The sequence below is a fragment of the Borostomias antarcticus genome (genome assembly GCF_949987555.1).
Source record: "Borostomias antarcticus genome assembly, contig: scaffold_62, whole genome shotgun sequence".
Lineage (NCBI taxonomy): Eukaryota > Metazoa > Chordata > Actinopteri > Stomiiformes > Stomiidae > Borostomias > Borostomias antarcticus.
Window position 1 is genome coordinate 415,001 of NW_028176112.1, and position 20,000 is coordinate 435,000.

The following is a 20,000-nucleotide window of genomic DNA, read 5'->3' on the forward strand; positions in this document are numbered from 1 at the left end:
GAAGTCTGTTAACTGAAGAAGTCCAACTGAAGAAGTCTGTTAATAAAACCCTCTCCGCGCTGTACTCACTGGCTTTCTTATCCATATCCTATCGACTTCATGCCTTTTTTTTTTGACAAGCGTCCATTTTCGATGTCTTATTGTGTGTAGTTTAGTATTTTGTGTCTTGTGTGTTCTTTTTTTTGTGTAACTTTATACATTGTTTTTACTCAGTACTGTTTGCTATCGCGCTGTTTCTCTGCCTTGTCCTGCTAAGGGACTACAGACGTGAATTAGCTCGCAGCTACAATCTGGCACGGCGCATCAAATAGTGGCATTTATGCTTGAGCTGTACGTTTAAAGTAAAAACTAGCTTGGGTGTTTGCTGATCGTGTACCTGTAGGCCTCTGTGTTTGGGAGAGCTGCCGGAGGGGGTGTGTGAACAGGGAACGCCACGGGACCGTGGTTGAACGAGCGATGACAGAGAAAGGGAGAGAGAGAGGGTTTATTGACTTTGGATGGGAGGGTGAGATGTGGGAATATTGGCCAGTGGGTTGGTACTTCACAGCACGCTGAGAGCCAACTGGCAGAGAAAAGTCTCAAATGAAAAGTTCAGAGAGAGAGCGAGGGAGAGGGAGGGAGAGAGAAAGGGATTAACGAGGGAGAGGGATGAGAGAGAGAGAGAGCCTCTGCCCGTTAGCTCCACCCCCTCATCCAGCTAAATGGCACCAGCACTGAGCCCCACAATCCACTTCTGCATTGCCAGGTCCACCACCACTGGGCCCCGCTAATAACCATGGAGATCTGGGTAAACATGCATCGGCCAATCACAGCAGAGAGGGCGCTGGGGAGAGAGGAGGAGGTCACAGCCAGTAATGTTATTATCACCGGCATGACTGTTTACTCTGTCAGTCTCTATCCGCCTTTCTCTCTCTCTATCCCTGCCTCTTCCTCTGTCTACCTTTACCTCTCTCTCTCTCTCTCTCTCTCTCTCTCTCTATCCCTGCCTCTTCCTCTGTCTACCTTTACCTCCTTCTCTCTCTCTCTCTCTCTCTCTCTCTCTCTCTCTCTCTCTCTCTCTTCTCTCTCTCTCTCTCTCTCTCAATTCAATTCAGTTCAATTCAATTCAAATGGATTAATCATCATGGGAAACATACGTTAACGTTCCCAAAGCAAAAATCGGCACCAAAAAACTGTTTGTACAGTGCAGTGTGTCTATGTACAGAGATCAGAGTGGTGCAGATAATGCAGATTGGCAGTCTTGATGGTGGTTGCTCCATTGGACGTCCTCTTCCTGTCACAACTGCTCACAAATCACTCTCTCAAATCTCTCTCTCTCTCTCTCTGTCTCTCTCTCTCTCTCTCTTTCTCTCTCTCTCTCTCTGCCCACTGTGTTGAGGTATTGATCAGCAGGTCTCTGGCAGAGGCGTTCTCGTCTCCGACAGACAGGCATCGGCGAGGGGGGGTGGGGGGGGGGGGCGAGTGTTGCGGGAAGCCCCATGGGCAGACACACCCACAACGGCAGACCCCCCACGGCTCGGCGAATCAGGGACCACGCGCTAGAGACACGCTCTGGCTTTAACGGACGCCCGCGCATTCCTCCATTAATGAGCTCAGTTGAGTCTATCGAACGCTAGAGACAAGACGTATTGATTGTTTTGGGTGTGTGTGTGTGTGTGTGTGTGTGTGCGTGCGTGTGTGTGTGTGTGTGTGCGTGTGTGTGTGTGTACTAATAGGAGCACCGTCATTCACCTGTGAATGTGTTTGTGTGTCATTATCCTTCAAATGGAATCGATGTGTATCTCCTTATGTGTTGAAGAAGTGGGCACTTCTGTCCTGGACTGCATCTTAATGCGCTCTCTCTCTCTCTCTCTCTCTCTCTCTCTGTCTCTCTCTCTCTCTCTCTCTCTCTCTCCCTCTCTCTCTCTCTCTCTCTCTCTCTCTCCCCCTCTCTCTCTCTCTCTCTCTCTCTCTCCCTCTCCCTCTCTCTCTCTCTCTCTCTCTCTCCAGCATACACACACACACACACTCAAAAGGGATCTGAAAGGAACATATTACAAGGTGTGTGTGTGTGTGTGTGTGTGTGTGTGTGTGTGTGTGTGTGCGCGTGCGTGCGTGCGTGCGTGTGTGTAATCTAAACCGATAGCTCTAACGAGCAAAATAAAAATGGCTTCCTTTACTCTATTTCCCCAGGGCCCAATGAAGGCCCCTCCAATCCCCGTCCACAGATCGATACTCTGGGAGGGACCTCAGAATGGATGGTGTTGGACCTGCGCTCCTCAGCTGTTGAGGCCCTGAGGTGGAGCGCTTTGTCTGCTCTGCTCTGCTCTTAACAACGGGGTCTCTCCTCTGGGTCGGTAGGAGTAAGGTGGGCTGAAAGCCACCGCGGGCTCCCGCTGGTCTCTCCTGCTGAACACGGGCGCTCTCTACGGGCCGCTGGTCTCTCCTGCCGAACACGGCTCTAACTACAGGTTGCTGGTGTCACCTGCCGAACGCAGCTCTCTCTGCTGGTCTTTCTTTCTGAGCACAGCTCTCTCTACGGGCTGCTGGTCTTTCCTGCTGAACACAGCTCTATCTCTGCTGGTCTCTCTTTCTGAGCACAGCTCTCTCTACGGCCTGCTGGTCTCTCCCGATGAACACATCCCTCTCTAAGGGCTGCTCGTATCTCCTGCTGAACATAGCTCTATCTGCTGGTCTCTCTTACTGAACACAGCTCTCTCTGCTGGTCTCTCTTACTGAACACAGCTCTCTCTGCTGGTCTCTCTTACTGAACACAGCTCTCTCTGCTGGTCTCTCTTACTGAACACAGCTCTCTTTGCTGGTCTCTCTTTACTGAACACAGCTCTCTCTGCTGGTCTCTCTTACTGAACACAGCTCTCTCTGCTGGTCTCTCCCGCTGAACATATCTCTCTCTATGGGCTGCTGGTCTCTCCTGTTGCACACAGCTCTCTCTCTACAGGCCGCCGGTCTCTCTCTGATTCGTACGGGTTTGTAGGCGGCAGGCCACGGCGCAGACCCCCCCCCCCTCCCCGACAGGTTGACGCTGATCCTCCGCAGGGCAATTAAACACTCTGGTGTTCCACGCCGTCGACCTCTCTGAAGGCGGCGTCACCCCCACTTCGTCTCCAGGCGCGTCTGAAGCGGCCCCAGACGCGTAGCGTGACTCGGACCCGGGGCCCGCGGGCGCTCCTGTCTAGCTCGCTGGCGTTAGCCCCGCTGCGGCGCCCGCTCTCAGATTCTCCGCCTCTGATTCACCGGCGCGCGGCGGCGTCGGGAGTGTTGTCAAGAGTTGCAACACGCCTGGCGTCAGACCAGAGTCAATAGTATCCGTTGCTCGAGCTTTGATCCGACCACGCTGAGCCAGAACCTGGGAGCAGTCATGTTATTGATTTAGTTTTGATCAGTATCTGGAGGGTATATTTATTTGGCAGGATGCATCTGTTCTGCAGCGTGTCTTTGTTCTGCAGCGTGTTCTGTTCTGCAGCGTGTTCTGTTCTGCAAAGTGTATCTGTTCTCCAGTATCTGTTCTGCAGCGTGTTCTGTTCTGCAAAGTGTATCTGTTCTCCAGTATCTGTTCTGCAGCGTGTTCCGTTCTGAAAAGTGTATCTGTTCTCCAGTATCTGTTCTGCAGCGTGTTCCGTTCTGAAAAGTGTATCTGTTCTCCAGTATCTGTTCTGCAGCGTGTTCCGTTCTGAAAAGTGTATCTGTTCTCCCGGGGCCGCATTACAGAAAACCTCCTATCTTAAGTCTTAAGATTGGATAGAAAAGTATAGGATAAGATTTTCCCTGATTTGGTATTACAGAATTAGCAAATCCTAACTAACTTTAAGATTCCTATCTGATCTTGCTTCATCCTATCCTATTTCAAGTTAGGACATCCTAAATACTCAATCCAACAACGGCTATCGACATTTATGTCTGTTACCAAGCAACCAACGCTACTTCTCCGAGCTCGCTGAGATATTTTGTAGCTAACGGGCCTTTTAACTAGCGCGAGGCTACTTTCTCATCACAAACAGGTCAGCCTCGGACAGCGCCGGTCACAGACAGTTCCTCGGCTAACCAAAGGATCATCGCCCGGGGTAGTCTGTACCTGTTAACGAGCGTTTAATCGTCAAACCGCAACACGTCGTTTGGGTCTGCCATTCTTCTCTCCACAAATAGATTTCGCCTGTTAACATTTTGTTGGTTCACAAGTAAAAACGCGGCCGTACCGATTCAATGTAGCTAGCTGTTGGTTAATGTGTAGCCTACAGTTAGGACAGCGTAGCGGTTGTCCTAAAGTTAGGACAGTTTATTTAGGATTCTGTGAAGTTAGGATGCTTCTGTAATACACTTTTCCTATCTGAAGTTAAGATAGGAACTTTGGTTTAGGAACGGTTGTTCTGTAATGGCTTTTCCGTCCTAATCCATGTTACCATAGCTACCAAACAGTTAAGATAGGATCTGGGAGTTAGGCTGGTTCTGTAATGCTGCCCCAGTATTTGTTCTGCGGTGTGTATCTGTTCTATGGTGTGTATCTGTTCTGCGGTGTGTATCTGTTCTATGGTGTGTATCTGTATCTGTTGTGCAGTGTGTATCTGTTGTGCGGTGTGTATCTGTTGTGCAGTGTGTATCTGTTGTGCGGTGTGTCTTTGAACCAAGGTTGTGCTTCTCTCTCTCACTACAGAGTAAAGTACAGTAGAGTAGAGTAGAGTAGAGTAGAACCTATTTTAATACAATTCAAATTCTGCTTAGAGGGAATTATTTTTAACGGACATTATGACCTGAGCATAATTAATAATTATCTAAGTTAATATAGGCCTATGAGAACGCAACGCTTTTTACGATAGGCTAGGCCTATGCGTCTTGTGATTGTACTGTAGCCTAGGCTACAACTTAAGGCTTGCCCTATTGAATTCATTTTATAGCCTACTAGGCTACTCATTATTATCGAATTATCTAGTTGATATATGAATAAAACAATAAGCCGTTTTAATGGCTATGGGCTACTAGTTGTAGCTATATGATGCGCTCTGCTCTTACGCACGGTTGAGGCGGCAGCTCAAATACACAGCCAACTGGAGATGTCGCGTCTGGGGAGGCTCTGTGTCTCTCCACCATTCCCCAGCGAGTCCAAGCTCCCTCAATGAATAATACTTAGGCCTATTTATAATAGCCTACATAGCGCGAAACTGTGCATATAATAGGCTGTAGCCAGCGCGAAACTGCGCATTCCCTATAGCCGTTCATTGAACAGCTGGCGGCCGGTATAAATAAATAAAAACATACACGATATTTTGTTATTTGAATGATCTTGAATATATATATTCAAGATCATTCAAATAACAACATATTGTGTATGTTTTTTTCATTTATAATTTAACAATAGGGGGTGCAACAGAACACACTTTTAGGGAAAGTCATTGACAGGCGGACTTCAATGTTTTATTAAAATATAGTTATGTGCAAATGAAAACCCACAATCGTCCTATGGACCTTACCCCGATTTTGGAAATCAGATAAAGGCGTTCACAAGACCATTTCAATAATCGCATTATTACAATTATCGGTTGATGTCTCACTGTCAAACCTGCCGCTATGCACAAGATAGTTAATGTCCGGATATGATTGGCAATGAGTGATCTTTACTCATGGCGACTATTTCAATTTTGTATGGATCCACACCTCCGATCAAGCTTATTTTTTCTTTGTATCGTGCTGAAGCCATATAGCCTACTGCGCTCAGACTTGGCTACATTAGCTGGTGCCCTGTCTTCAAATTTACTTCCGGGGTTTACGAGTAGCCTACCAGTTGAATGCGTTCCAGAAACAAAACGCAAAACCCCCACGTTCACCATATCTTTACTAACAAATATATTTACAATAGGCCTACTGTTATTTTGCGCATTTGACTTAACAGACACCACGTCTTGACCCGACGTCAGTTACCGAGATAGATAGGCTACTGTAGGCCTAGATATATTATAGGTGTTCGTAATAATTAAATTACATCGAGGTGGATAAAACATGTGTTTGAGAACAAGGTAATAATAACAATTAAACGTTATTTGTATAGCCCCTTTCAGATACCTTCAGCTCAAAGTGCTTTACAACAGAGCATTTAAATTAAAGAATGTGAAATTTAATGATGCTTCATTCGTAGACTATAGGAGAAAAACACTGAGCCCAGCCTGCTAAATCTGCTCAAAGACGCCACCTGGCGGTGGTGCATCACTAAAACGAAATAACACCCGTCTGAAATCCCACGAGATTTCCAACGGGATTTCCCTGCCAAATACCGCGACGTGAAATGCTGCAGCAAGTTGCATTCTTCTGTTCCCACATCTGTAGGTGTGTATCAGGGCTGTGGTCTTTCAGACTGCACAGGTCTCTTCATGGTCCTACGGTAATTAACACACACCTTTATGCTACTCTGGCAGTTTGCAGTCAGCAAGTCATCAGCATCTCAGTGGGCAGCCAGCTGTTACTAGCCATGCTTCTCCTGCTGACCGTCTGCCACACTGTTAGCAAAACTGCTAGCATTACTGTTAGCAACCCTGTTAGCATTATTACTGTTAGCAACAATTATAATTAATGTGTAAGTGAGTGTGTGTATGTGTACATGTGTGTGTGGCGTGATGTGTATTTTGTGTATGATTTAAAAATAATAATAATTTCCCTGACAGTGCTTAGTGGTATATTCAGTCATTTGTGGATCTTCTTATTAATCCATAACCAGATTTATGAAGGTCTATTACCATCTGTCTCTTTTGAACTGCCAGTTCTGTTTTCTTCATGGTGTTGGATGACAAAGGGAGATGCATGTGTGTTACCTCATTTATACCATAGTGAAACAGTAATCATCTTTAAGGGCACCATTCATTGTAAAACCTTGATTTGGAGGAAATTGATTTTTAATTAAATCAGTAAATGGTTTTCGTTAGTTCCGTTGGAACATTAATATATTACAGTATTCATGACATGCAAGTATTTGGAGTTACTCTATTATTATATTGTTTAGAATAAACTTTTATTTTATTTTATGTTTGTGCATTGCATGTCAGGGGTGCGAGTAATTTTGGAGCCCACTGTACACGTCCGTAACCTCCTCCTCTCTCTTCCCGTAGATGCTGAGCGGGGAGGTGCAGGAGGAGCTGCTGTTGCTCCTGCGTGGCCAGCAGAGGGAGCTAGTGGAGCTGCGCCAGGAGCTGCAGCGGATCTCGGGTCACATGGACGCGGTGCAGAGCACGGTCATCTCCCACGTCGACCACGCCCTGGCCAGCCAGCAGGAGCACCAGCGTATCCTTCCACCACGCCAGCATACGCTAGTATACTCCTACAGGATCTATATACACTTATATAACGCTAGCAAATCACTCGCAAGAGCACCGGCGTACCCCTATACCCCTGACTAACACTAGGGGAGCTCACCGCTAGCACAGGCTAGCACAGGCTAGCACACCTAACTCACTTGTGAAGTAGGGCTAAAGAGCTGTGTTTAGAAAGCAGACTGGAGCAGGGGTTAATCACATCAGCCCAATGCCGAGTTGGGGCCGAGTGGGTTTCATTAGCTCAGAACTGCCCCATGTGGCTGAGAACTGCCCCCGTGAGGCCAGACTAGGAGCACCTGCTCTCCTCCAGCACCACCGTCTGCCCCCCGTGTGTGACCTTGACCTCTTGACCCCAGAGCGCCGTCTGGAGCGCGTGCTGCTGGAGAACCAGAGTCGTAACCAGCAGCTACAGGAGCAGCTGTCGCAGCAGCTGGCCCACACCCTCTCCTCCTCCCTCTCCTCCCGCCTGGACAAGACGCTGCGCGACGAGATGAAGAAGACCGTCCCTCAGAGTACGACAACTTCCTGCTTACTGGGCGTGGCTAACATCGTTCGCCTGTGCCTCCTGGGCGTGGCTAACATCGTTAGCGTGTGCCTCCTGGGCGTGGCTAACATCGTTAGCGTGTGCCTCCTGGGCGTGGCTAACATCGTTAGCGTGTGCCTCCTGGGCGTGGCTAACATCGTTAGCGTGTTAGCGTGTCTATTATATTCATCAAGATGGACTGATACGCTCTCCCTATTCACTCCCACTACCCTCCTCTCCTTCTCTCCTACCTCCCTTGTCTCCTATCCTCTTCCCCAGCCATCTCTAAGGTTTTGGAGCCCGTGACCGGTCAGCTGAGCAACACCATCGCTGCCAAGCTGACCGCTGTGGAGGGAACCCTCAAGGAAAATGTCAGCAAGGTGGTCAAGTCTAAGGTGGGTCAGCGGCAGGAGCACACACACACACACACACACACAAGCAAGTACTCTGGGACATTTATAAAATAATTAACCGGAAGAGTCTCCTCCCTCTCCAGAATACGACGGATGCGATTGGCCGAGCGGCAGCGGAGGCGATGCAGGGGCCGATCCAGGCGGCCTATAAGGACGCGTTCCAGAGCATCGTTCTCCCCGTGTTCGAGAGAGGCTGCCAGTCCATGTTCCAGCAGATCAACGACAGCTTCAAACAGGGAACCAACGAATGTAAGACGACCTATACACCCAGGGGCTCTGTTTCTTCTTGTCTTGTGTGTTTGCGTCCGTGTGTCTGACCCCGCGCGCGTGTCACTTCCTGCAGACATCCAGCAGCTGGAGACGCACGTCAACAACAGGAAGCAGCGAGAGCAGGAGGCACGGGACCCTCTGATTGGGCAGATGCAGCAGATGATCGACACCTTCCAGAGCTCCACCGACCAGCTGGCCAGTAGCGTGACGACAAGCGTGTGCGCCGAAGTGCAGCATCAGCTGCACATGATCGTGAGAAAGTGAGTTCTCACCTGTGTGCAGAGCGGGGTAAATTCTGGGGGTTATAGATATTGGTGATCCCGCCAGGTGGTCTTAGGAACGTGTGTGTGTGTGTGTGTGTGTGTGTGTGTGTGTGTGTGTTTGTGTTTGTGTGTGTTTCTCTGCATGTATGCGTGCTCAACTGTGCTTATGCAGCAGATAGATTAAAGATTGGGGAGCCGGGACACACAAATCCTAATCCTGGGCTTAAAATCGGAACATGAATCCCATCGAACCTCTATGTCAATGTTATGGATCGGTTGGACGATGGGAGGAGTTAACTCAGAAGAAAACAGTCCTCAGTCAGACAGGAAATAACTATATCGGCCACTCTTATGAAGTTGATGCGGTCTCTGCTGTCGGCCACTGATGTATATGGCAACTGGGGTATATGGCGGCCAGGGTTAGGCTGTTGTTTGTATGCGTAATGGTAGTTAATCAGATGACCGTAGTTAATCAGATGACCGGTTAACCCCCCCCCCCTCCCCCCTCCAGCCTCCAGGAGTCCATCCTGACCCAGGTGCAGCGCATCGTGAAGGGGGAGGTGGGCCTGGCCATGAAGGAGCAGCAGGCGGTGGTCACCTCCTCCATCATGCAGGCCATGAGGTCAGCGGCCGGCACTCCCGTCCCCACCGCCCACCTGGACTACCAGGCCCAGCAGGCTGCCATACTGCAGCTGCTCCAGCAGGGACATCTCAACCAGGCCTTCCAGCAGGTACACACACACACACACACACACACACACACACACACACACACACTGCTCCTGGGCAACACACACACACACACACACACACTCCTCCTGGGCAACACACACACACACACACACACACTCCTCCTGGGCAACACACACACACACGCCTGAATCACACTGACACACACACACGCTCCTCCTGGGCAACACACACACACACACACTCCTCCTGGGCAACACACACACACACGCATGAATCACACTGACACACACACTCTCCTCCTGGGCAACACACACACACACGCACGCCTGAATCACACTGACACACACACACACTCCTCCTGGGCAACACATACACGTGCCTGAATAACACTGACACACACACACACACACATACACTCCTCCTGGGCAACACACACACACATCTGAATAACACTGACACACACACAAACACACACACACACATATACTGTCTTATCTCCCCCCCAGGCGCTGTCAGCCACTGACCTGAACCTGGTCCTCTACGTGTGTGAGACCATCGACAGCCAGCAGGTGTTCGGCCAGCACCCCTGTCCCGTCATCCAGCCTGTCCTGCTGTCACTCATACAGCGGCTCTCCTCCAACCTGGCAACCCGCACAGAGCTCAAGATCAGGTTGGCGCACGCACACACACACACACACACACACACACACACACTCACTCACTCTCTAGGGCTGTCCCGAATGCCATTTTAGAGGCTTCGAGTATTCGTCGGTGGGAACGTGCGAATAGTATTCGTTCTCAACCCCTAGGTGGCAACATTGCATAGTCCTGCTGCCACACACGTGTGTGTGCGCTTGTTTGGCAGACGCAACACGCAGAGCGGGGAGAGACGGAGGCCAAAATGCTCCTTAAATTGAGTTAACCCGGCTACTAACTTGCTATTCAGCAAGCATATCTTATTTTTCCTTTGTAGCTGCGTCACAAGCACGTTGGTGGGGCGAGAGTTGGAGCGCCAGCCCTAACCAGAGACCCGCCGAGAGGGTTTAGCGGGAGAAAACACGAGCATGAAATCCTCTTCTGTTCAGTTGCGCTTTCGCGAGTCACTCAGTGTAACTTGATGACGACGTTGGTATCGGGTTGGAGTATTGGGACATAAAAAACAATACTCCAAATACTGAACTGAGCTCCTAATACTAACGTACCGAACGAATAGTGGAATACTCGAATCGTTCTGGCCAGCCCTAACACACACACACACACACGTCCCTCTATCTACATCTCTCTCCTCCTCTGTCAGACATGGCGGTCGTCCCATCGTCTCCCATTCAGCGCCAGGTTCGTAGCGCGTCCGCTCGCCGTCCTCGGCGTTGTGTTAAAGCCAGATCAGATCGTGTGTGCAGCTGCAGCTGTGGTATCCTGGCAGACACCGGGCTGTGGGGAGGACACGCAGGGAAGCGAATAGCAGGACAATGTCTCCTGTCTCCGTCCGCGCCCGCCGTCTTAACTGCCCCGAGCCCCCCGAGGGGCCGCCCAGCCCGGTTACCTCTGCTGGCGCTCCGCACCGACTGGGGGGGGGGGGGGGGGGGGGGGTTCAGAGTAATGAGCTGGCGTGGGGGGGTTGGGGGGGGTTATAGAGTCTGGGTAGGGCTGAGCCCTGAACCGTGTTTTGTATTGGTCCTAGTATCTGTTCTCAGTGGCGCTAGACATGGCACAGGATCTGCATTCATATTGATTTAGCAGCTGCTCTGTCTCTAAAGGGCAGAGTGGCTTTATAGATAGAGGGGAGAGGAGGAAGTCCGATAGTCTGGGGGGGAGAGGAGGAGGGGGGGGGAGGCTGGAGAGGAGAGGAGGAGGGCGGGGGAGGAAGGGGGGGGGGGTGGAGGAGGAGGGCTGGGGAGGGGGGGGTGGAGAGGAGGAGGGAGGAGGAGGGGGGGTGGATGAGGAGAGGAGGAGGGCTGGGGAGGAGGGGGGGAGTGGATGAGGAGAAGAGTAGGGCTGGGGAGGAGGGGGGGTGGATGAGAGGAGGAGGGCTGGGGAGGAGGGGGGGGGGTGGAGAGGAGAGGGGCGGAGGGGAGATCTAATATATACGACAGGGGACTGCTCTTGCTTGTAAAGAGCGGAGATCATGTGCTAGGACGCCTATAAGTGACTGGCTGCTGGCCAGGTGAGGTCGAGGAGATGTGTCCAGGCTCCAGAGAAAGAAAGAGGATTGGGCCGAGCATGCTCAGCTGCACAGCCCCCTGGCCAGATCACCACACTGGTGACCAGGAGAGGCGGGGATGGTAGTGGTGGTCTGTATAGACCTGCCTGTCTGATCGGTCTTCCTCCACCACTCACCTCTCCATCTGTCTAACCGTATGTCTCTCCACCAGTAACTTGTCTCTCTGCGCTAACCTGTCTTCCCTCTCCCTGATGCGAGTGACCCGTCTGTCTCTAACCTGTCTCCCTCCCTGCCAGTTACCTGGAGGACGCAGTGATGAACCTGGACCACGGTGACCCGGTGACCAGGGACCACATGAGCGCGGTCCTCACCCAGGTCCGTCAGAAGCTGTTCCAGTTCCTCCAGCAGGACCCCCACAGCCCCCTGAGCAAGCGCGCCCGGCGCCTTATGATGACCACCATCCACCTCCCCCAGAGGGCCGTTTGTTAAAACCGTTTTATTTTTGAGTTTCGCGAGGATGCATGGCGAGGCGTGCCTGTTTTTGACCCTTCAGGGACACCGTAGCCCGAAACGGCCATCGTTTGCGTTGGGGGAGTGTATATCGTTCAGCCTCTACGCCGCGGCACCTCAACCCATAGACATTTTGTGTCTGTGGCCCCTCCCCCTGTCTGACTGCCGCGGCGAGCATGGAGAAGGGCAGGAAGTTCTGTTCCATCACGTTTCGCCAGACCAGGGCCTCTCTCCAGCTGGCTGGCATCATACTATGTTATTCTCTCTCTGGCTTCTGATAACGCGTCACCAGGATGTCCCTGGGACCAGCGAGGACACCAGGAAACACTATGGCCGTCCATGTGTACAGCGGACACTATCCACTCATCCCCCCGAAAACTCTTGCTTTCTCTCATTCTTTGTCCCTTTTTATATATCCTTTGTTCCTAACATTTATAAGACGTTCTCTAACTTGTATTCTAGCTTGGTTCTTATTGAAGTACAGTAGTTATAATCTGTAGAAAAGGCTTCTAATCAACAGACTGATTTGTGTTCCTGATGGCGATCATGAGGATTCTGCGTCGGGACACCCAGAGATGTTCAGAAACGTGCAGGTCCTCTCATGGGCTCCAGAAGGCAGCACTTGGTGGACCTGCTGACACGTTTGTTCACGTAAACCACATCTGTTCTCCTGGTTGCTCTCCTGGTCCGACACCACAACGCTGCAGTCCTAGTACAACTGGAAAGGCTTAGAAAGGCTTAGAAAAGAAACGGTTCCGTCTGTGAATTATCTGATTGCCGTGGTGTAACGATCTGTACTGAGCCTTTAGTGTTTCTCACTGGCTTCCACCATGAATGTCTGAATAGCAGGTCCTTGAGGAATCGCCGATAGTTTGGAGTTAGTTAGGTTTGGCCTGTAGGCGCCCTCCTGTCCAGAGGCGATAGAGACAGTGCCTTATTGTACCTCTGATGGGGGGAGTTAGTCCTCCAGCAGGTGGTCTCCTGTAGGAGGAGTTGTCCTGTCTGAGACTGGCTGTCTGGAAACCATCACAGTTCATGTCTGTATGTAAGCAGGACAGCTGGCAGCCTTGATGGGTTTTAGGAATCATCTTCAGAGCACCAGAAACCAGGCGGACATCTTGTGAGATGGCACAGGGAGGAGGATAGGGGTTTTCAAGTTTACACACACGACTGGACAGTGGAGACTGGAGAAGTAGAACGGATCTAAAGACACCCAAGTGAGCTCTCCTTGTAATTGAAGGAACAGCTGGACATTAACAACGCCTCCCTAGACCGTTTGATGCCCAGCCCAGCTTGAGCGGTAAGCTGAATGCTACGACAACAAGTCTTAAGGTTTGGTGCTCCTGAGAGTCCTGGGCGGAATCTCTACAGCCGTGAAAAGCTTGACCGTGATCCAGAACGGAGGCGATCTCGGCTCTAATGCTCTCTTCCGCTCGTGAGCGTCAGGGTTATTGGTTATTGATCGCTGCAGAGCTGCATGTAGCTGTTGATAGATTGGTTGAGCCCTAGCACGCCCGCATGAGAAGGAAGCGTGTGCGTCGGAACAAGGCGGGGCGGAAGGTACCGACGCCACGTCTCTGGGCCGTAGCGGTCTTATTCAGATTCAGGGTCGGGTCCAGTATAGGTTCTGGTTTACAAGATCTAGAGGATAGGAGAGACCCTGGTCCATAATGTTCTGGTCTGTAGGACTTGGAGGTGTAGGAGGCTGTCAGTCCAATGGCAGTTTTGGAAGTTCCTGTCTGTGATAAATGTCTGTGATAAATGTATCTAGTATCTGAAAAGATGGGACTTGTGAGTGGGTGTGGTCAGGTTTTGAGAAGGTGGGACCAGACTGGTGGTTTTGTACAAACAGGTGTAGCTGAGTGACACTCTTCTAGCTCATAGTTTTGCTTTAGTTTCATATTGATCAGGGTTTAAACATCCAGAACCACAGACCTGAATGTCCATAGAAAGCTTGCACATAAACGCTATACAGTATATATACCCTATTTTGTCCTAGTTCTCATACAGATTGAACTCCTGTTTTTTTTTTTCCTGTTTACTGATTTCCATGGTGTTTTGTTCCCTGTGCTTGGATCATTATGTTGTATATTTTACACCATTTATTTTATCCTAAACGTTTTTGGAATAAAAAAAAAACAAGACTTGTTCAATTCAATTTCTGCCTAAGTGTTTTGTTTTTGGAGGACATGAGGACTATGAATGTAGAATCGATTCTCTGATTACCATGGTGCTCTTCCCTAGGGAGCAAAAGCTCGTGAATAACGCACACATCTTGACATCTGCATCACGTGTATCATATTTTATGAAGACCGTTACATGCTGAGATTAAAACCAATGGCACAATTTATTTCCCTGCATCCCCACCTACAGCGGATGTCTCTGAGTACCGTTGCTTTCTACTCTGCGCTCCACGTGCCCTCCCTCCTCGCGCTCACTGCGTAAGCGCGCACACACCGGAGCACCGCGAGCTCCCCCGGTGAGCCTGATACGGGCTCGTCTCACCTCCGCTAGTTGGACTGCTGAGCAGAGCAGGTAGCCGAGCTGAACAGCTCCAGCAAACGGATTTTTTACATATTCGAGCTGAATCTCTGGTTCCGTCCGACTTCACCGGACCCGTTGGCGCTCAGGATGGCTTCCCTTGTGAATTACGCATGTCTCCTGTTGCCTGTTGCTCTTCAGTTAAGTAAGTACCGACAGATCCACACGGTTAATTATCTAGTAAAATAATTGGAGCACATTAAGAAGATGTCCCGGATGGGTCTAATTCATGCACTTGGGCTGAACTGTAAGATAACTTCTAGCCTATACGAAAATCTGACTGCGTAATTTAGCCACTAAAGGTCCCGGGCGAAGTGTTGTAAAGCCTGGAAGCATCAATGCCTTCCGTTCCGGTTTTGATTACATGACAATTAGTTATGCTTGACCGACAGTCCTGTATTGCGGAGATGGCTCTGCTGATGGATTTAAAATGAGTCTTCTAGCTTTGCACAGGGATACAATACGCTAACACGACTGTCCGATATCACATAGGCCTATTTGTCACCAAAAAGATGACAGGTCTCAATAACATCAAGCTTAAATCGAGTTGCATAGGCCTATCGGTCTTTTTACTCTACATTTGTGAGCTGCTCAAACGCGCACGATACCGGCAAGTTACTGCACGTCACCTCAACGACCTCCTCCGGCCGCTCAGTCACTCTGTGCTCGCAGGTGCCGATGTAAGACTGTGTCCAGGGGGGCTGAAAGGGGAACACATGCCGGTGGAAATAAATCATGAATGAAGCGCATCTGTCCCCCAACGGAGACCCAGGAGAGGAGACAGCGCGACCGGATGAGGGACCGCTGCCCCGGAGCTCGGCCACGGCTGTCCCGCTGAGTCTCCACAGAGTCACGGTCCCACAGAAGCGGCTCGAAATCCGTGGAAACAATGTAATTCTTAAAATACTACATGACGCAGACAGCACCACGGTGTCTCTGGGGTGTGTAGCCTACAGCGGTAGTCTAGGCGACTCTCACGTGACAGATCTGATAGTGGCACAGTTTAGTGGACACTATGGCAGGGGGAGGTGTGTGTGTGTGTGTGTGTGTGTGGGGGGGGGGGGGGGGTAACCCGCCCTCTCCCCTTTCGGAAACTGTGCTTGTGTGTGTTTGTGAGAGAGAAAGATATATATATAAAGAAAGTGTATGTGCATGCGTGTGTGAGAGAGAGATATAAAGAAAGTGTGCGTGTTTTTGTTGTGTGTGTGTGTGCGTGCGTGCGTCCGTGTGTCCGTGCGTGTGTGTGTGTGCGTGTGTGTGTGCGTGGGCGCATGTTATCGGCCTTGTGGTGTATTAAGCCACTGAACCAATTCTTACTCTTTCAGTGCTACCGGGTTTTGTACAGTAGTTAAGATGTAGTTCTCATTAAAGCAGGTTAAGCCTCTTATGGAGGACTGCCCCCCCCCAGCCCCCCCCCCCCCACCCACCAGCATCCTCCATCCTCTCCTAGCCTCCCCCAGCACCCTCCACCCTCCCAAGAATAAGCTACCTCCTCACAGTCACCTCAGGGATGCTTCAACACCTCCCAATTATACTAACCAGCCAGTGTGGAGCGGCTTTTTCCTCTGTTAAACTCCTGCTTCTCAGGCTCCGGACTTAACACTTATTAACAGCCAGGGAGGTTGAGGGAGACCAGGGAGGTTGAGGGAGACCAGGGAGGTTGAGGGAGGTTGAGGGAGCCAGGGAGGTTGAGGGAGCCAGGGAGGTTGAGGGAGGTTGAGGGAGGTTGAGGGAGCCAGGGAGGTTGAGGGAGGTTGAGGGAGGTTGAGGGAGGTTGAGGGAGGTTGAGGGAGCCAGGGAGGTTGAGAGAGACGAGGGAGGTTGAGGGAGACCAGGGAGGTTGAGGGAGGTTGAGGGAGACCAGGGAGGTTGAGGGAGACAAGGGAGGTTGAGGGAGACCAGGGAGGTTGAGAGAGACGAGGGAGGTTGAGGGAGACCAGGGAGGTTGAGGGAGACGAGGGAGGTTGAGGGAGACGAGGGAGGTTGAGGTAGACCAGGGAGGTTGAGGGAGACCAGGGAGGTTGAGGGAGACGAGGGAGGTTGAGGGAGACCAGGGAGGTTGAGGGAGACCAGGGAGGTTGAGGGAGGTTGAGGGAGACGAGGGAGGTTGAGGGAGCCGGGGAGGTTGAGAAAGACAAGGGAGGTTGAGCGAGTAATGTCACTACTACACCTGAGAACTATACCTGACCAGACACACCAGGTCCACCAAGATTCCTTCACTGATAGATTGTGTGTGTGTGCGTGTGTGTGCGTGTGTGCGTGTGTGCGTGTGTGCGTGTGTGCGTGCGTGCGTGTGTATGAATATGAAAAACATGCAGAAGCACAGATGCTCTTCAGTCCGGTCCCTGATCAAGACCTGGACTGAGCACTTGGACTTGTTCCCTGGGCTCCATGAACGATGGCTGCTCACTGCTCCTGGCTGCCCCTGGAGGAGGACGGCCTGGATGGGAGAAATGCAGGGAACAATTTCCACCGGCGACCACTGAAGACGTTGTTGTGTGTGTGTGTGTGTGTGTGTGTGTGTTGTGTGTGCTGTCTCCCCTCACTCATGTATTGTGGGATCATATGTTGCCAATAACTAAAGACCCTCGAGGTCCAAAATTATTATTATAGTTTGTGTATGTGTGTGTGTGTGTGTGTGTGTGTTTGAAAGAGTGAGAGCGAGAGAGAGAAAGAGAGAGAGAGTGTGTGTGTATGTGTGTGTGTGTGTTTGAAAGAGTGAGAGCGAGAGAGAGAAAGAGAGAGAGAGAGAGTGTGTGTGTGTGTGTGTGTGTGTGTGTGTGTGTGTGTGTGTGTGTGTGTGTGTGTGTGTGTGTGGGAGAGGTCCCTAAGCAAATGAAGGGTAATGAAGCAGCAGTGTAGCGCGCACTCCCCTTGACTCTCCGCCCCCAGACAAGGCATGAGTATGAATATTCATGAGAAGCACATGAACTAACTGTCCTCTAACACTGATGACTTAAATGACACAATGTGTGTGTGTGTGTGTGTGTGTGTGTGTGTGTGTGTGTCTGTGTGTGTGTGTGTGTGTGTGTGTGTGTGTGTGGGAGAGTATGCATATGTATGTATGCATATTCACATGTGTCTATATGCTCCCATGTGTGTGTGTGTGTGTGTGTGTGTGTGTGTGTGTGTGTGTGTGTAAGAGGATGAGCTCCAGGGTCCTATTCTTTACAAGGTCATTGTCGCAGCTGATGGCCACGGATCCCTCTGTCTGTTCTGGTCTGGTCTGGTCTGGTCTGGTCTGGTCTGGTCTGATCTGGTCTGGTCTGGTCTGGTCTGGTCTGGTCTGGTCTGGGCTGTTCTGGTCTGGTCTGGTCTGGTCTGGCCTGGTCTGGTCTGGTCTGGTCTGGTCTGGTCTGGTCTGATCTGGTCTGGTCTGGTCTGGTCTGGTCTGGTCTGGTCTGATCTGATCTGGTCTGGTCTGGTCTGGTCTGGTTTGTTCGTTCTGGTCTGGTCTGGTCTGGTCTGGTCTGGTCTGGTCTGGTCTGGTCTGGTCTGGTCTGATCTGATCTGATCTGGTCTGATCTGGTCTGGTCTGGTCTGGTCTGGTCTGGTCTGGTTTGTTCGTTCTGGTCTGGTCTGGTCTGGGCTGTTCTGGTCTGGTCTGGTCTGGTCTGGTCTGGGCTGTTCTGGTCTGGTCTGGTCTGGGCTGTTCTGGTCTGGTCTGGTCTGGTCTGGTCTGGTCTGGTCTGGTTTGTTCGTTCTGGTCTGGTCTGGTCTGGTCTGGTCTGGGCTGTTCTGGTCTGGTCTGGTCTGGTCTGGTCTGGTCTGGTCTGGGCTCTTCTGGTCTGGTCTGGTCTGGTCTGGTCTGGTCTGGTCTGGTCTGGTCTGGTCTGGTCTGGTCTGGTCTGGTCTGGTCTGGTCTGATCTGATCTGGTCTGATCTGGTCTGATCTGGTCTGGTCTGGTCTGGTCTGGTCTGGGCTGTTCTGGTCTGGTCTGGTCTGGTCTGGGCTGTTCTGTTCTGGTCTGGTCTGGTCTGGTCTGGTCTGGGCTGTTCTGGTCTGGTCTGGTCTGGTCTGGTTTGTTCGTTCTGGTCTGGTCTGGTCTGGTCTGGTCTGGTCTGGTCTGGTCTGGGCTGTTCTGGTCTGGTCTGGGCTGTTCTGGTCTGGTCTGGTCTGGTCTGGTCTGGTCTGGTCTGGTCTGGTCGGGTCTGGTTTGTTCGTTCTGGTCTGGTCTGGTCTGGTCTGGTCTGGTCTGATCTGGTCTGGTCTGGTCTGGTCTGGTCTGGTCTGGTCTGGTTTGTTCGTTCTGTTCTGGTCTGGTCTGGTCTGGTCTGGTCTGGTCTGGTCTGGTCTGGTCTGGTCTGGTTTGTTCATTCTGGTCTGGTCTGGTCTGGTCTGGTCTGGTCTGGTCTGGTCTGGTCTGGTCTGGTCTGGTCTGGTCTGGTCTGGTTTGTTCGTTCTGTTCTGGTCTGGGCTGTTCTGGTCTGGTCTGGTCTGTAGGACAGGAGAGAACAGAGACTATGGTTGCTTGGTTGTTTCTTGGTGGGGCTGAAGGAGCAGGGAGCTAGGAGGGAAGGGGGGATCGTAGGGGAAGTGAAGGAGCAGGGAGCTAGGAGGGAAGGGGGGATCGTAGGGGAAGTGAAGGAGCAGGGAGCTAGGAGGGAAGGGGGGATCGTAGGGGAAGTGAAGGAGCAGGGAGCTAGGAGGGAAGGGGATCGTAGGGGAAGTGAGGGAGTAGGAGAGGGGGTAGGAAAATAGAGGGAGAGTGGTTTGTTTCCAAAAAGGAACAGGGTCCGTGGTGGTGCAGCGGTCTAATGCGTCGACCGTGTGTGTGGGGGCAGTTGCTCACCGGGGACTGGAGTTCACATCCTGGTCTCAACAGCCCTGTCTGGCATCGGAATCACGGCCATGGGCTCCAGAGGGTCAAGTATATAGGTCAAGTATATAGTAAAGATATAGATGGATGGATGGATGGATGGATGGATGGATGGATAGATACTGTTGATAGATAGATAGATACTGTAGATAGATAGATAGATAGATACTGTAGATAGATAGATAGATAGATAGATAGATAGATAGATAGATAGATAGATAGATAGATAGATAGATAGATAGATAGATAGATAGATAGATAAAAGATAATAAAACGAACATAAATGAAGCGTGCTAGCCTGCTGCTAGACCTGCAGGTAAGAGAAAGGCAGGGCATGGTTTTAGAATTCAGCTGTTCCCTTAACAACTTGGGATAGATTGGTTGAGAGTGTGGAGACTATCCTCGTGACTGGGAAAGAGTGTGGAGTCTATTCTAGGTACGGTAACTGTGACTGTTTGAGACTGAGAGTGTGGAGTCTATCCAAGCTAACTGTGATTGGTTGAGAGTATGGAGT

At 51.0% G+C, this 20,000-nt stretch overlaps 2 protein-coding genes across 2 annotated transcripts in view; one reads left to right on the top strand and one right to left on the bottom strand.

Moving 5' to 3' along the window:
- Window positions 1-20,000, bottom strand: part of LOC311328820 (mitochondrial adenyl nucleotide antiporter SLC25A24-like) — a gene marked incomplete at both ends in the record, with an annotated part of 358,532 nt that overhangs the window by 165,489 nt on the left and 173,043 nt on the right. The window lies entirely within an intron of this gene.
- The window catches only part of LOC311328804 (uncharacterized protein), a gene marked incomplete at both ends in the record, with an annotated part of 53,321 nt that overhangs the window by 18,869 nt on the left and 14,452 nt on the right, over window positions 1-20,000 (top strand). Inside the window, 8 exons of the mRNA XM_084462715.1 lie at window positions 7,089-7,260; window positions 7,649-7,804; window positions 8,095-8,210; window positions 8,312-8,477; window positions 8,572-8,758; window positions 9,273-9,492; window positions 9,961-10,124; window positions 11,912-12,095. Of these exons, the coding sequence (XP_084318841.1) occupies window positions 7,089-7,260; window positions 7,649-7,804; window positions 8,095-8,210; window positions 8,312-8,477; window positions 8,572-8,758; window positions 9,273-9,492; window positions 9,961-10,124; window positions 11,912-12,095 (1,365 nt within the window). The remainder of the gene's footprint in view (window positions 1-7,088; window positions 7,261-7,648; window positions 7,805-8,094; window positions 8,211-8,311; window positions 8,478-8,571; window positions 8,759-9,272; window positions 9,493-9,960; window positions 10,125-11,911; window positions 12,096-20,000) is intronic.